Below are 17812 nucleotides of genomic sequence, written 5' to 3' on the forward strand. Positions count from 1 at the left end.
CACATTTAGTAACTGAAAAACTGCATAAAAATATTTGAAGAGCTCTAAAGAACATATCAGTTAAGAAGCTAAATCCACACTACATATAGCTATTACACTGAATAAATATTTTACCTATAAAAGCTCAAACTGTCTCATGATAATTTTTTAAAATTGTACAAATATTTAAAAATCACTTGAGCAATGTATTCTGGTCAATATACGTACAGAAAGCATCTCATATGAAGTAAATAGTTGCCACCACCCTAGCCTATTATGTACGTACATATTTATGTATGTGTGCCCATACACATGCACACACGTACACAGACACACAACTTTTAGTCAATCACTGCTTGGAAATTGAGTTCAAAAATCCATTTGATTCTCACCAAAAAAATAAGTTTCTCAAGATTTTATTTAATAACAGATAACACAAGCACAATTAACTGATTATAAATATACTTTAATTAAACATTTATTATTGATTTAAAATAAATTATGATCATATTTGTCTCATGAGAAAATATATTTTACAAGCTTTTATATTTCTGACATTCAGTAAAGGTTATGAATCTAAACTATTAAACAAATATAGTAGCCCCTGTACCTGGAGACTGGACTTGTGTATGTTTATAAGTATAAATAAAGCATATTGCAAAGTAAGAGAAAATTACTTACCTGATACTTATCCTTTCAGAAGGTACACTGGGAAAATGGATTCTTTGAGCCCCTGTTTCAACTCCAAGTATGAACTTTCTAGCTTTAAGAGCCATTGACACTGCCCCTAGGGGCAGCACAAGCTTTGGAACTCCCCTAGTGAGTATGTCAGAAGTTTCTTCAGGTGCCTTCCCTCAGTTCTTTTCAAATTCAAAAGATGAGAGGAAAAATAACCCAAGAAAAAAATCCTGTAAAGCAGAAACCTTACTCTTTGAGGGAAGGAGGGTAGCTCATTTGTGAATCCATTCCAGAGCACGCTTTCTGAGAAAAAGAAATACAGGTAAGTAATTTTCCCATCTCCAAAGGTGACTGGTGATTAATGAGTGGATTCACAGAGTGTGGAGAATAAGCTCCAGGGATGTCTGTTTAACACACAACAATAACTAATGAAGACAAACATAACAACGAATGGTACAAGAACCAACACTACTTTTAAGTACCTCAAAACGAGAGGTAATATTAACTGGACTGCAGAAATGAACAATGATCTTGGAAAGTTGAGCTATAAAGTCCCCAAAAGATCAGTCAATATGACAGACTTCCTGACATATGTCTAATACAAACTTAACTTTCATATATTTACATAATCACTTTGTTTATATATTAAGTAAGCCATTTTCACATATTTGAGTTAAACCTCACAACAACCTGTGAGATAGATAGTTTGGCCATTCTATACTAAGGACCTAAACTGGGCACATTCATAATTGAAATCAATACCAAAGAAAAAATGAATTTTGTAAAGGAAATATTATCTAAGTAGTATCAAGGTAGCAATTTTTAGAAGCTACACTTTATTGTCCCTCATTCTGAAATCTTAGTTATAATGTATATTAGCCTTATCTCAAATCTGCCAAAAATCAAAAACAAGATATATAAAATCAGTACATGCAAATATACAAGAAGATGAATAAGGTTTGGGTAAAACATATTTTAGGAATTAGCTAACTTACAATCAAACCAGTTTAAATATTTAGAAAATAGTAATACCCTTGTGCCAAAGACTAACAGAAAAGAAGAAGAGTATGCGTGAATCATCACTTGTTAGTGTATATTAAAGAAAAAAACTGAATAAAATATAAACTTTGTAAATATTAAGGAGAATGCCACTTTTAACAAATGGTACATATTTACTAAAAAAAAAATTATGTAACCCAAGACAGATGTCAGTTTATGGATAAAAACTTGAAATTGCTGAAGAGACTATAGTAAATTTTATTAATATTTAGACAAAATAATATAATGTCATAAACATTTACCAGGTAAATTTATTGAAACCGATTTGCAAAACCACCATAAAAGGCAAATCAAATAGAAGCATCTTTGGGGAGTGGGGGCAGTTGTTAGAGCCGAGGTCGCACTATGTGGACTCAAACAATAGTCCTGCCTCAGCCTTGCAAGTAGCAGGGACTACAGTCATGTGCAAATGCACCTGGCTCATGACTCCACTTTTATTTTTATTTTGAGACACAGTCTCACTCTGTTGCCTTGGCTAGAGTGCTGTGTCATCAGCCTAGGTCACAGCAGCCTCAAACTCCTGGGCTTAAGCAATCCTTCTGCCTTAGTCTCTCGAGTAGCTGGGACTACAGGCCTGCACCACCATGCCTGGCTATATTTTTTCTATATTTTTTCTACTATATTTTTTCTATATTTTCTTAGTTGGACAATTAATTTGTTTCTATTTTTAGTAGAGATGGGGTCTCGCTCTTGCTCAGGCTGGTTTCGAACTCCAACCTCAGCCTCCCAGAGTGCTAGGATTACAGGCATGAGCCACCGCACCTGGCCAACTCCACTTTTAAAGAATCAATTTCAGTTAGATACAAGTTAGAACTTCATTTAGAAGTTCTTAGAAGTTAATGAAAATTATGTTATTGAAAGCAGTCAATAATCTAAATTTGGAACTATATTAAATAAATTTCAGGAAGCTCAGGAAAACACAAACATTAACAGTAGCTATGAAGAAGAGCAAAACTGAAACTTGGGAAACTAGAATGAAAGTTCTACTAATTAGAAAAATTGAAATAGATCCAGAAAAAAATTCTCTTATATGGAGCCATACTATAAGATGTAGAATTTGGTAAGTATACAAAGTATGGGAACAACTTTCTTAACCATGGTACTTAACCATTAGCAGCAAATGTCTTTTCACTTATTCCACTTCCAGCTAACAACAGGAAGGGGGAAATGAGATGGAAACATTGTAAGTGTTACCTGAGAAACATACTCTGGCATTGACTAATGTATTTTTATCTATAAAAGGCAGAAACTGGCCGGGCGCGGTGGCTCATGCCTGTAATCCTAGCACTCTGGGAGGCCGAAGCGGGCGGATTGCTCGAGGTCAGGAGTTCGAAACCAGCCTGAGCAAGAGCGAGACCCCGTCTCTACTATAAATAGAAAGAAATTAATTGGCCAACTAATATATATACAAAAAATTAGCCGGGCATGGTGGCGAATGCCTGTAGTCCCAGCTACTTGGGAGGCTGAGGCAGGAGGATTGCTTGAGCCAGGAGTTTGAGGTTGCTGTGAGCTAGGCTGACGCCATGGCACTCACTCTAGCCTGGGCAACAAAGCGAGACTCTGTCTCAAAAAAAAAAAAAAAAGGCAGAAACTGAAACGCACAGTTTTCTTTTGGGGAACTCACATGAGGAGATAGAAGGAAGAGGGATAATAAAATCTAGGTTTCCTGTCTCTCCCTTGGCTTTTCTCAGCCAAAAAGAAAATTTGTTAGTATTTTAGTGTTTCAACTTTCATCTCTCTAATGTCTCTTTTCAAGTCTAAATAAAATCTACATGGGATCTGAGAGACAAACATCTTTAAAATAAAATACATTTTTAAAAAAGAAGTCATTTTTATAATAGATATAAAAGGCAATAAGGAAAAAAATCCTTCCCATTTACATATAGGAATCACAATTGTCCCTATCACCATTTTTCACTTTTTTTTTCTGCAAAAGCTGGACAAATAATATAAAGAGAACCAATGACTAGAAAATGAAAAATGTAGCCACTGCCAGTAATCTAATACAGTACTATTCAACCAAACAAACTTCCATTGTGTACATCTGAGTAATTTGTCAAATGTACTATAATCAAAATAAGTGATTTTTCTTCAAAAATCAGCTGTTTAGAAATACAGAGTGTGTTAACAGGTAATTCAATGAACATTTTAAGGTCTCTGCATATTTGAGGAACTAAATCCTTCCTATGAAATTATTTAGATGTTGGCATTATTATTGCTTCTGTATGAAAATCAATCTGTATAATAGTATCTTTTTAAAAAAGAAAAAAACACACACTAAGTATTATTTTCATGACAAAAAACTAAATCTTTGAGATAATATAGTACTCTTACTAATTTAGGGAAAATGTCCAATGCCACTAGAGTACAAATTTGAGAAACATGGAACATTCCTAAGTAAAGATAGTTTAACCTGTAACTAGCCAGTAATTCATAATATTTCAATCAATAAGCATGCAAAATAGAAAATGCATCTTACTTTATAAAATGACAGTTATTAATACTATGGTACCAAGATTATCAATTTTAGAATATTATCTATATAACACCTTTCACTTATCCCCAACCCCCCAGCAAATTTCTCAGTAAGAATTAACACAGTGCTTTCCGTAAGTACAAAGTAACATTTAATGAGTACTGTTTGTGATGGTAATATTAAAAAAATTAACACTTGGAAAAGTTTTAGGACTTAACCACCAAAGGTAAATATAAATATGTTTTAGTCTCTGGATAATTCTGATAGTAATTATCATTTGCTAACCTTTAGAGTTTCTTTTTGTAATTATCACCTGGAAATCCTATCTCACAATTTAGATACCAAAATTTTCAAGAAATCAGGAGATAAAATGGCCTAAATAATTTTCTTAGAATCTAGATAGAATACAAAACAAAACTTTTTTTTTTTTCTCTCAACAATCGTAGTTACACATAGTAGTTAGTGGACTGGAGTTAGTTTGCTTTGGAACTCTTGATTGAAGAAAAGAGGATGATTGCACCAGAAAAGAGCAATATTAAAGTGCCTACCAATGTTTTATGTGGATTTACGGCTGCACATTTTCCCAACCAGATTCTGAAGAACAATAGCAAGGGAACTAATTATTTAAATCAAGTTATTCATAGAGCCTTAAAAATGAATGGGCAAGGAACATTTGCTTCAAAAATTTCAATTTCCAAAACATATGGGACACATTTTGTTACCAATACAAATTCATAACACTAAGAAAAATAGACCTTTTTTTTTGTAATAATACTTGTTATTTTTTAATTACTAAATTTCAAAATTGCCAGGAAAGGAACTTCTTACCCTAAATCTCAGTCTCCTAATCTCAGCACTGTTGACAGTTGGGGCCAGGAAATCCTTCATGTAGGGCCGTCTTGTACCTTGCAGGATGTTTATTTTGCAGCTTCCCTAGACTCTACTCATTAGATGGCAGTAGCATCACCATCCCCCAAACTCTATCCCAGTTGTAATGATCAAAAATGTCTCTGGCATTTTCAAATCATCCCTAGTTGAGAATAAGTCCCTTACAAAAAAAATCTATCTAACCATTATGGAAGACAGCTCTCTTGAATTGAGATCTCAACTTTAAGAAAGCCACTCAGAGATGGAAGAAAGAGAAGACACCAGCCTAACCAGAACAGATAAAAGTTGAATCATTTCTGGCAATCAATGGGTAGGTAAGACATGTAAAAAGCCAAGGCTCCCTGTATCTCATTGAGGATGTTTTTCTGGCCATTCTAGCCCTCTATCTTCAAAATTATAGTTTCATATTTTATGTTTTTTTTTAAATCAAAGAAATAACTGATAAATGAAAAGACACTGGCATCCTTAAACCAATGAATAAATGGGTCAAAGAGATGTCCTAAAAGAAATGAAACTCAGAAATATTCTTGGACAATAATGGATAAATGAAAGCAAGGTGTATCCAAAGAATGTGAAAACAAAGTTTACTACAAGAGGCATCCACAAATGTCTCACTTCCTTTATGATCTATTCACTGTGAAGTGTCCTTACTCTTTTAATTCACAATAATCACAAAAATCACTTAAGAATCCTTACCCTTATAAAGCATTACCAATGAAGACCACAGTGCTAATAGCCAACGTGTTACAATCTTTGGAGGGTGGCTCTAAACTGATGGCAATTGTGGGCAAAAAATAAGCACCGAAGGAAAAAAGAAAGAAAGAAAGAAAGAAAGACTAATTACAAAAAAGGAAATGTGGAAAAGGACTGGCATAGCACACAGTGCTCTTCTACATTCTAAAGAAAAACATTTGTTTTATCCACCAAAACTAACTTCAGAGAATCTACCATTATATACCTACCTGGAAATGAGGTTAAAAGATCTTAACTCCCACTAACATTAAGTGTCTAAGTAAAGATGCCCTCACAGTGTGAATCCAATTATACCAGTCGCCTTTGGAAATGTATCCATAATCCCCTATTATAATCTGGTCCTTTTTAAATGATCAAAAGACTTTTTTATTCACTTTTAAACATTGCTGCTACAATTAAAACTTTCCAAGGAAGGTGATAAAGAACTGAAAATCAGAGCTTAGAATGAAAAGATACTTTAACCACAAGTATATAATATCTACCATGATATGTTAAAATCTAGAACTTACCCCAATGGCAGAAATCAGAAGAAACCACAAAGAGATTACTAGGATCCGCTAGATATTTACTGAAGAGTTTTCCGAATTCCTGTTCTTTTGACTCACTCAGAGCTCCAACCAGTACAGGAATAATGGTAAACTCATCCTTATGGCTTAAAGAAAACAGAAGGAAAAAAAAAACGTCATTTAAGATGTTTAAGAATAAAAATAGTTTTCCAAATGAGTTGCCACTAGAAAGCAGAATTTTTATTAACAGGGGTAGGGATAACATATATAATATTATTGTTGAATTCTTAAAATCTATAAATTAAATGTTTAAAGAAGACGACGTAAAAATAGGAGAAGTACAGAATATAAAAATATCCACATAAAGAAATGTAAACTACTTTAGGTAAACAAAGCTAATACCAATCCCAAGTATAATGATATCCTCAAAAATAAAAATAAGCCCATCAGAACATCACCAACTCAAATCTTCTCAACTACCCACCAAAGCTACAATCATCTGCCCAATCCTCTATGATTTTAAAAGAACATTAAACTCTTCTTCACTTATTTTAATCCTATCCTATTATAAATACCATCATTTCTGGCACTTGTTCTATAAACCTGCCAACTAAGACCTACAAAACTTAATGTTGGTTCCTGTATAAGATTCATCACCTGCACTTTTTACACCTATCCTAATAATCAGAAATAAGAAAGTCGGAAGACACAACTCGAATTTCACTGCATCTAAGGTAGAAAAAGAATTCAAGGAAGTATTCATTTCTAGCAGCAAGAAAAAGACATCACACCCACCCACAATGTTTACAGCGTATCCACAGGTCCCTTTTTCACTCTACAGATTGACAGATTTATGGAAAAGGAATAAAGCAGATTAATAAAGAATAACTACAACATGCTATAGAAAACAGATGTACACTCTAAACTTTAAAAAAAAAATGTTTAGTGAAACTTTACTTACATATATTCAATATTATTTATATTCTAAATGACCCCAGATTTGGAATTTTAGAAGCATGAATCATGTTTGCCTGACTTGTTCTGAATAGCACATTTTAAAAAAGCTACCATTACAATAAATGCTTTTTAATATGATAATCTGACACTTAAGTGATGTAGGACAAATAAAATTCGTAAAAATTTTAAAAAATACTAAATTTAAATAATCCCAAAATAAATATTAGCCCAGATGTATATAGAGCTAAATTCAGGGCACCCAAGCGCCTCCCCCATAAAGGCCCCCTTACCCTTGTCAATTGCGAAATAAACAGATCATACAGATCTCCAGTCCCTCTGCAATGCAGGGGCTTCTTGGGCAGAATCTGCATCTATGGAGTAAGAAAAAAAAAGGAAGCTGGCAGAGGAAGCTGCCACGGGAAATCTCTTCCTCTGACTCTTACCAGTTTGCTACATAACTGCCTGAATGAATAGGGGCTCTTCAAGTAGTTAAGATTATCAACTGACAGAAAAGAATTTCAGCTCCTACTAAAACTTTAGGAACACTGTTATTAATTATTCTAACCTCGATTACTATCTACATAAATAAATACACTAAGATCATCAAAGACTCTGCAAGTTATTATGATATGATAAGAAAGCAGTTATGCAGAGTATAAAGAACAAGGAGAAGCCCTAAGAAATAGGTTCAAGTACCATCTCTATGACACACAAATGTTGAGAGCTTGAGTAAGTCCCTAGCCTGAGAATTTATTTCCTTTCCCTAGCCTGAGAATTTATTTCCTTATCTGTAAAGTGATCATAATTACAATATTTATTTCATAAAATTGTTATGAAGCGAGGAATACTATAGGTACTTTGTCGACAGTTGACCCCCTCTGAAGAAACAACCCATCCACTCTCACAAGAGCTGCCTAACCCTTCAATTTACCTCAGTCTGAGCTTGTGAATTTATCTACACAGAGGTAAAAGTCTTATCTTATGTAGAAACCCAAGACTTGAATCAAAAGATCATCCATCCATCCCTCTTTGTCATCTCTCTTTTAAAAAATTACTTGTTCTCTATTCTCACAAAGAAGCATGAATTGGAGAAAAGAACATTTGGCTTTGAAATATGATATTCCTAGGTTTTAAAATTCAGGTTCTAGGCCGGGCCCGGTGGCTCACGCTTGTAATCCTAGCACTCTGGGAGGCCGAGGCGGGCAGATTGCTCAAGGTCAGGAGTTCAAAACCAGCCTGAGCGAGACCCCGAGACCCCGTCTCTACTATAAAAATAGAAAGAAATCAATTGGCCAACTAATATATATATATAAAAAATTAGCCGGGCATGGTGGCTCGTGCCTGTAGTCCCAGCAACTCGGGAGGCTGAGGCAGTAGGATTGCTTGAGCCCAGGAGTTTGAGGTTGCTGTGAGCTAGGCTGACGCCACGGCACTCACACTAGCCTAGGCAAGAAAGCGAGACTCTGTCTCAAAAAAAAAAAAAAAAAAAAAAAAAAAAAATTCAGGTTCTAAAGTTGGACTTCCCAGTGATGGAGTACAAAATCTTGAGCCCAAAAAGCAAATATAAAAGTGGATAAAACTGTCAAAATCAACAATTACTGTGCTCTAGCAATCAACCAAAGCCAAAAAGAAAAGAAAAAGAAAAAGAAAAACACAATGAAAGAGTTTATTCATAAAAAACAACAGAGCTTCAAAATAAGAACAGTGGACGTCTGGCATGGTACCAGGAGCTGCCTCCACCCCCAACCCCAAACACCCCAGCTCCACTGATATGGAAGCTTCCTCATGGTGAAGTTCATTGTGAAAATCAGCAGCTTCATTGCCAACAGGGGATGACTTTGATTTGGAGCAGAGAATAGAAAACCCACACCCAGTGAGAAACAGAAAAGCCTACAGCTTGCTTAGCCTGAGAATGCTGTATTGGTTGGGGGTAAACAGCAAACCTGATAGCTGGAAATTTAACAGGGAGATCCTGGAAATGTGAGAGCTATTAAGGTACTTGATAAATACTCCCCAAATCCTCAGAAGAGGGCCTATGCCAGGGGTGAGGAATCTGTGGCCTTAAAGACCCTGGCCTATGCTCTCCATATAACACTTGAAGGCAGTCACATGTGCAGGTGACACCTACAAAGTCCCAAGATCACCACACTCAGTGGGACACTCACTGAAAAACTTACACCTAATCATAAGATTATAGAATGTGTCTCCCCTGGCATCTTACCACGATCAATAAGGATAACCTGTCTAACAACAGAAAAAAGCAACTGAAAGAAATCCTAGACTCAGGACTTATTTAAGAAGTCTCTCAACAAACTAAGTATAGAAGGAACATACTTCAACATGATAAAGGGCATATATAACAAACTCACAGCTGAACATACTGAACAGAGAAAAGCTGAAAGCCTTTCCACTAAGATCTGGAACAAGACAAGGATGCCCACTTTCAACACTTCTATTCAACATAGTACTAGAAGTCCTATCCATAGCAATTAGACAAGAGGGAAAGGGAAAGGGAAAGGGAAAGGGAAAGGGAAAGGGAAAGGGAAAGGGAAAGGGAAAGGGAAAGGGAAAGGGAAAGGGAAAGGGAAAGGGAAAGGGAAAGGGAAAGGGAAAGGGAAAGGGAAAGGGAAAGGGAAAGGGAAAGGGAAAGGGAAAGGGAAGGAAAGAAGGAAGGAAGGAAGGAAGGAAGGAAGGAAGGAAGGAAGGAAGGAAGGAAGGAAGGAAGGAAGGAAGGAAGGAAGGAAGGAAGGAAGGAAGGAAGGAGCACCCAAATTGGAAAGGAAGAAATCAAATTATCCTCATTCGCAAATGACATAATCTTATATTTAGAAACTTAAGACTCCACCAAAAAACTCTTAGAACTGATAAGTGAATTCAATAAGGTCACAGGTACAAAGTCAACATACAAAAATCAGTAGCATTTCTATATGCTAACAGCAATTAATCTGAAAAAGAAATCAAGAAAGCAATCCCATTTACAATTGTTAAAACAATTATAAAATACACAGGAATCAATCTAACAAAAGAAATAAAAGTTCTATACAAGAAAAACTATAAAACTCTGATGCATGAAATTGAAGAAGACACCAAAAAATAGAAAGATATACCACACTCGTAGATTGAAAGAACTAATATTGTTAAAATGTCTATACTACCCAAAGCAATTTACAGATTCAATGAAATACCTATCAAAATACCAATGACAGTCTTCACTGAATAAAAAAAAATAAAAATCCTAAATTTCATATGAAACGAAAAAAGATCTCAAATAGCTAAAGCAACCCTTGCACAAAAAGAACAAAGATCAGGCATCACAATACTTGATTTCAAATTATACTATAAAGCTATAGTAACCAAAACAGGATGGCACTGACATAAAAACAGACACATGGACCAATGAAACAGAACAGAGAACCCAGAAATAAATCCATACACTTACAGTCAATTCATTTTCAACAAAAGTGCCAAGAAAATATACTGGGGAAAGGGCAGCCTCTTTAATAAATGGTGCTGGGAAAACTGGATATCTATGCAGAAGAATGAAACTAGATCCCCATTTTTCATCATATGCAAAAATCAAATAAAAATGGATTAAAGATTTAAATAGCTACTAGAAGAAAACATTGGGAAATCACTATAGAACACTGGACTGGGCAAAGATTTTTAGATAAGACATTAAAAGCACAGGTGACAAAAGCAAAAATAAACAAATGAGGTTACATCAAGCTCAAAAGTATCTGCATAGCAAAGGAAACAACAAACTGAAGAGACAACCAACAAAACTATAAAAAATACTTGCAAACTATCCATCCAACAAGGGATTAATAACCAGAATATATAAGAAACTCAAAACAACTCAATAGTAAAACAAAATAATAATAATACAATTTAAAAATGGGCAAAAGATCTGAACAGACATTTCTCAAAAGACATACAAATGGCCAACAGTATGTGAAAAAACACTAAACAACTCTAATGACCAGAGAAATGCAAATCAAAAGCACAAGGAGTTACCATCTCACCCCAGTTAGAATGGCTATTATAAAAAAGACAAAAAAATAACAAATGTCAATGAATGAAAGGGGAATACTCATACACTGTTAGTGAGCATGTATAGTACAGTCATTATGGAAAACAGTACAGACATTCTTTAAAAAACTAAAAATATATCTGCCATATGATCCAGCAATCCCAATGTTGGGTATTTTTCCAAAAGAAAGGAAATCAGTATAAAAACACATGTTTACTGCAGCACTATTCACAATAGCCAAGATATGGAAACAACCTAAGTGATCATAACCAGATGAATGAATAAAGAAAAACTGGTATTTATAAACAACGGAATATTATTCAGCCATAGAAAAGAAGGAAATCCTGTCATTTGCAGCAACATGGATAGAACTAGAGGTCATTATGTTATGTGAAATAAGGAAAGCACAGAAAGACAAATATACCATGTTCTCTCTCACACGTGGAAGCTAAAAAAAAATAGATCTTATCCAAATAGAGTATAATGGTAGTTACCAGAGACTGGAAAGAAAGTGGAGAAGGAAGGGTGAAGAGAAGTTGATTAAGGGGTACAAAAATACAGTGAGATAGAAAAATAAGTCCTAGTATTCGATAGTACAGAAGAGAAATTACACTTAATAATTTATCATATATTTCAAAATAGCTTAAAGATTTGGAATGTTCTGAATACAAAGAAAAAATAAACGTTTAAAGTGATAGCTATACCAATTACCCCAATCTGATCATTATATATTGTATACAGGTATCAAAATAGCACACACATCCCAAAAATATATACAAATATTAAATATCAACTAAAAATTTTTTTAAAGAAAATATAAAAACAAATATTAACAAAAGGAAAAAAAGAACTCTTTGTGGTAACCCAAAGAATACAAGGGAGACAAAAACAAGAAACAAGAACACTAGGGCCGGGCGCGGTGGCTCACGCTTGTAATCCTAGCACTCTGGGAGGCCGAGGCGGGCGGATTGCTCAAGGTCAGGAGTTCAAAACCAGCCTGAGCGAGACCCCGTCTCTACTATAAAAATAGAAAGAAATTAATTGGCCAACTAATATATATATATAAAAAATTAGCCGGGCATGGTGGCTCGTGCCTGTAGTCCCAGCAACTCGGGAGGCTGAGACAGCAGGATTGCTTGAGCCCAGGAGATTGAGGTTGCTGTGAGCTAGGCTGACGCCACGGCACTCACTCTAGCCTAGGCAAGAAAGCGAGACTCTGTCTCAAAAAAAAAAAAAAAAAAAAAAAAAAAAAGAACACTAGAAGAAATTTTAGCTCCAACATCCTCAAGCTAAAGCAACCAGGGCATATAATCTAATGACAGCTAGACACATAAAAGCTCACACTAAGGCCAATTAAAATCAGTGTGTTTTACCCAGTACACCATGTCCAGCTTTCAACAAAAATTACAGGGGATGCCAAAAGGCAAAATACAGTCTGAAGAAACAAAGGGAGCATGGATCAGAACTAGACTCAAATACACCAGAGATTTTGGAATTATTAGACCAGGAATTTAAAATAACTATTATTGATATGCTAAGGGCTCTAATGAAAAAAGTGGACAACATTCTAGAACAGATACGTAATATAAATATAGAGATGGAAACTCTAAGAAATAATCAAAAGGAAATGCTAGAAATCAAAAACACTGTAACAGAAATGAAGAATGTCTTTGATGGGCTTATCAGTAGACTGAACATGGCCAGAGAAAGAATCAGTCAATTGAAGAATTGTTAATAGAAACAAACAGAAAAGACAAAAAAAAAAAAGAATAGAAAAACATATAACAGAATATCCAAGAATTGGGAGGCAATTTAAAAAGGTGTAACCTTTGAGACCAGACTGGGCAATACAGAGAGACTCCATTTCAATCAATCAATCAATCAATCAATTTTAGGCTGTTTTAAAAAAAAGTAAAAGAGGATGAAATAGAGAAAAAAATTAAAAGGAGAAAAAGGCAATTGAACAGAGTAAACTGCAAAGAAAAAGAAGAGTTGTGATCTAATTCTGTGAATTTTAAGAACTAATTTTTCAAGATAGATGGTTCCTACATATCCTGACAGTATCAATTTCATCTTCTTCAAATGCAATTATATATGATAGTAAAAATTATTATGAATTTCCAATATTACAGATAATAAATGGAAAAAAGAAACAGAACAAAGTGCATAAGATATCTCCTATTACATGTTTTAATTCAAACAAATAAATATTATGTATAAATTTTACATATATGTACAAACTTATATATGCACAAATATATATGCTAGCATAACAATTTTTATTGGCAATAAACAGTGGTTGAGTGGAACCAAGAGAATTCCACTGTTCTTTTTGTACTTCTTGATTCTATTTACATTTTCTAACCATGTACACATATTTTTAAATGTCAGTAGAGTTAACTGAGAAATGGGATTATGAGTCACTTTATGTTTTCTTCTTTATATTACTCATTATATTTTTTAGAAAGCTCTAATGAACATCATTTTTAAAATCTATTTAAGATGGCACATTGGATTATAAATAAAACCTTAGATATCTAATTTTTTAAAAAATTGCTTATAATAGTGAAAAACGGGAGAGTTTAAATAAAAGTTAAATGTTCAAGAATTGATTAAAGTATTATAAAGACACATACTAGAAAGTCTTATGTATAGCCAATAAATTGGAGTAAAAAATGACAAGGAAATGTTCATGATATGAAAAGAAGTTAAAAGAGCATTTGATTCCATTTTTGAAAAAATATTTAAAGTATTAAAAATGGGAAGATAGTTATTTATTCATTCAATAACTTATTACTGAAATCCTTTTGTGTACACAGATTAGGAAACTACCATAAATAAGTGCTCAGAGAGCTATTTAACTGTAATGTCTGCAAATATAACCACCGAAATTCTTCCTACCTCTAAATATTCAATGTCACTCCTCCTATCAAAAGTAGAGTCTATTTCTCCCTCCCCTTGAATTTAGCCTTGGAACCTGCTTTGACCAGTATAATGTGCCATAAGTGATGCTGTGCCAGTTCTGGACTTAGATATTGAGGCCTGGAGGTTTCTACTTTTGCTCAATTGCTACCCTAAACTGCTATATGGATGCCATGTGGAGAAAGAGGCCCTGAAGGGTAAGTTACAACAGAAAAAGATAGATGAGAACCAAGATGAGAACCAGAGTACCTCAGGAGACTACCAGCACCACAGCCCCAGAAAGGGAGTGAAGGCATTTTGGAGCCTGTACCCTAAGTTGACCTGCTTTAACTGGCAGCACATGAAATACAGACGAGTTGCCTCCACTGACCCTTTACTGAATTTCTAACTCATAGAACTATGAGCTAAAAAAAATACACATGTTGAGGTAATCTGTTATGCAATAGATAACTGAGACCAAAAAGAAAAAGAAAGAAACAGTACCTGGAAATGGGATGCTGATGTAACAGAAATCTAAACTACATCAGGTGTGCTTTTGGGACTTAGACGTAGGCAGGAGCTGAAAGGGTAAGGAGGAAAACTGAAGAAACTGGAAGAGCAGTAAGGAAAATGCTACAGAAGGCTGGAAGAAGGGTAACCCACATTATATACTCGCTGAGCAATTAGCAAAGCTGTCACATAAAGTAATTTAGAAGATTAAAAATATACCTAATCAATCACTGGATCTGGCTAAGGAGATTTCCAAGTAGAATATTCAAAGTGTTAGTGGCTTCTTTATAAGTAAGTATGAGAAGATACAAGCAGATAAACAACAGCTAAAGCATCAACTGTTGGTTGGGCATGGTGGGTCACACCTGCAATCCCAGCACCTTGGGAGGCCAAGGCAGGAGGATCACTTGAGCCCAGGAGTTCAAGACTAACCTGAATGAACTTGTTTCAACAACACATATACTAAAATTGGAATGATATAGAGAAGATTAGCATAGTCCCTATGCAAAGATGACACTAAAAATATTTTTAAAAGTCAAAAAACAAAAAACAAAAAAACTAGCCTGGGCAACAAAGCAAGACGTCATCTCTATAGAAAATGAAAAAGTTAACCAGGTTCAGTGTCACACCCTTGTAGTCCCAGCTACTCAAGAGGCTGAGGCAAAAAGATGGCTTGAGCTCAGGAGTTTGGAGCTGCAGTGAGCTATGATACAGCCGCTGCACAAAGCAAGACCCTGTCTCTCTCAATCAACTGATCAATCAATTTTTTAGCTTGCAAGCAGAATTTAAAGGAAATATTTTTAACCAGGAATTGCTGAGTTGAAAAATAACTGTTTCTCATCACTAGCCTCTTCAGAAAAAGCAAAAGACTGTCAAAACAATGGCATAAGGACAAAGATCAAATCCAGAGCACTGCCAATAAAACATGGTCTCGCAATTATCACATCAAGAACACATCCATATTACCACAAACCCAGCAGCTTCCATAAGATCTTTTGTTAAGATTTTAGGAACTGTTTGCATACCTTCTCAGGTAAGCAAAAAGGCTTCCAAGAAACTTACAGGACCGCTTGGGGTCCAAAGTACAGAGTGTCCTGTCTCAGAAAGAACTGTGGATGTGACTTTTGTCTGATAGAATGCACTTATAATCTGATATATAGGAAACTGACAGAGTGTTTAAAGGAGTTCCAACAGCTTGAACTAAAAAAAGTACTATTCCAAATAAAAGAGGCCTCTAAGCTTTCAAATTAACATGCATAAAAGCAGACTGTGTCTGCTATTCCAATGCAAACAAGGCTCATTTCTTTTTCTTCTTGAAACAGGCTCAAAAGGTAAAGGTCCATTTCTTAAGGAAAAGTAAAAATTACTCAGAGAGTAGAGCCAATAGCACAAAGGACCTAGCCAAAAGATAAGAAAAACATGAATTATGAAACCACGACCAAAAGACAGAACCAAGTCATCATTAAGGAATATTTTCTACTCTCTGGTTAAAGTTGATAATTGTTTTCAGACCAGAAACTGCTATATGATGCTTCCTATTGTTTCACTCTCCAATGGGAATGTCTATCATGGTTAACTATCCCTGTCTCAAAATTATATATTGAGTACATAGCAGGGGTAGGGTGGAGAAGAGTTACTTGTCTTCTCAGTTCACTGGTCTCCAAATGAAGAGGATCCACACCCAAGGAGCCTCATTCATATCATAATTTGATGCAGACAGATCATAAGATAAAGGATTTTAAGCCTGAGGTCATAACTAGATGAGATTTCTGGGCATCCTAAGAGAGTTGGGTATGTATTATATGTTAGAGAGACATGAATTGCCTACCAGAGGAAGAACTGTGGTAGACCATCTGCAGTGATGGCTGCCAATGATTCCTCCTATTCCTGTACACGTTACTCCTCCGTATCAAGAGGAGGAATCTACTTTTTCTTCCCTTAAATCTTGGCTGACATACTGATTTTATTTGCTTGAAAAGCCATTCAATGGAAATGGTGCTAAGTAGTTTCAGGCCTAGGCCATAAGAGGCCTAGAAACTTCTGTTTTTGTTCTCTTGCTACCCTGAATCACCACATAAAGAAGTCGAGGCTATGTTTCTAGAGAGTGGGCAAGAAAAAGTCCCAACTGATGAATAAACAGGTCACCTGGAGAACAAACAAGAGGGCTCAACTGATAGCCGCCATTAAGGCCCGACACATGATGCCATCTTGCATCCTCTAGCCTCATTTAAGCCACTTCAATCAACATTTTGTGAACAAGAGCAAAGTTATTCCTGCCCCAATTCCTGGCCCAAAAAATTATAAACAATAAAATAGTTGTAATTTTAGGCCATTATTCCTGAGATAATATGTTACTCAGTAAAAGATAATTGATATAGGTAATAAGTGCAACAAATGCTACAAAAGAAAAGTACGAGGCTACTATCTAAAAGTCAGTATTAGGAATCCTACAGTAATGTGGGAGTAGTTTATTTGATACCAATTAAAAGAGGAGGAATTGTGAAGAGGAATTTGGTTGGCTTTAAGTTCTACTTTCCTAAATTTTCCACAATATACATGTTTTGCTTTTAAAATATCAACAAAAATGTTATTTTATTATAACGTCCTAGAGCATATTGTTGACATCTTATGGGTCCTACTGTACTGAAATTTATTAAGTCTAAATTATATTTCTCATGATGAAATACACAAACATTTCAGCAAATAAATATTTTCTATAATCTTTTGTGGTTAAAGAATGAGAAGTTCTGATTACATCAACAATCCCAGAAATAAGAAAGATATATGGTTTCACAATTTCAGAAGAATTAGAATATATTAAAAGGCAACTTAAAATTATAGTTTGTAATTTAATATCACACTGAATATTCAGATTTATATAATTCCTCATGGTTATCATTGTGAACAGATGTGGATAACAAAAGACAGAGAGAAGTAAAAAATAATATGAATATACAATTAAGAATGGAAATGATCCAAAAAGACTACAATAATAAAACTAAAAACAACAAGAAAAAAATAAACAGAAATAACTGAGGAGATATACACATTGAGGGTTAAAAAGAAATCAACTAT

At 34.8% G+C, this 17812-nt stretch overlaps 1 protein-coding gene and 1 pseudogene across 5 annotated transcripts in view; one reads left to right on the plus strand and one right to left on the minus strand.

The window, feature by feature from the left end:
• Positions 1-17812, minus strand: part of MEMO1 (mediator of cell motility 1) — a 121551-nt gene that overhangs the window by 23326 nt on the left and 80413 nt on the right. For 4 of the 5 annotated variants that reach the window (XM_076000654.1, XM_076000652.1, XM_020288626.2 and 1 more), the window contains one exon: positions 6343-6485. The exons of the other annotated variant lie outside the window; for it this stretch is intronic. In XM_076000654.1, the coding sequence (XP_075856769.1) occupies positions 6343-6485 (143 nt within the window). The remainder of the gene's footprint in view (positions 1-6342; positions 6486-17812) is intronic. 5 annotated transcript variants of the gene reach the window in all.
• LOC142870318 (uncharacterized) lies at positions 15180-15267 on the plus strand (annotated as a pseudogene).

This window comes from Microcebus murinus, chromosome 3 (genome assembly GCF_040939455.1).
Source record: "Microcebus murinus isolate Inina chromosome 3, M.murinus_Inina_mat1.0, whole genome shotgun sequence".
NCBI classification, from domain to species: Eukaryota; Metazoa; Chordata; class Mammalia; order Primates; family Cheirogaleidae; genus Microcebus; species Microcebus murinus.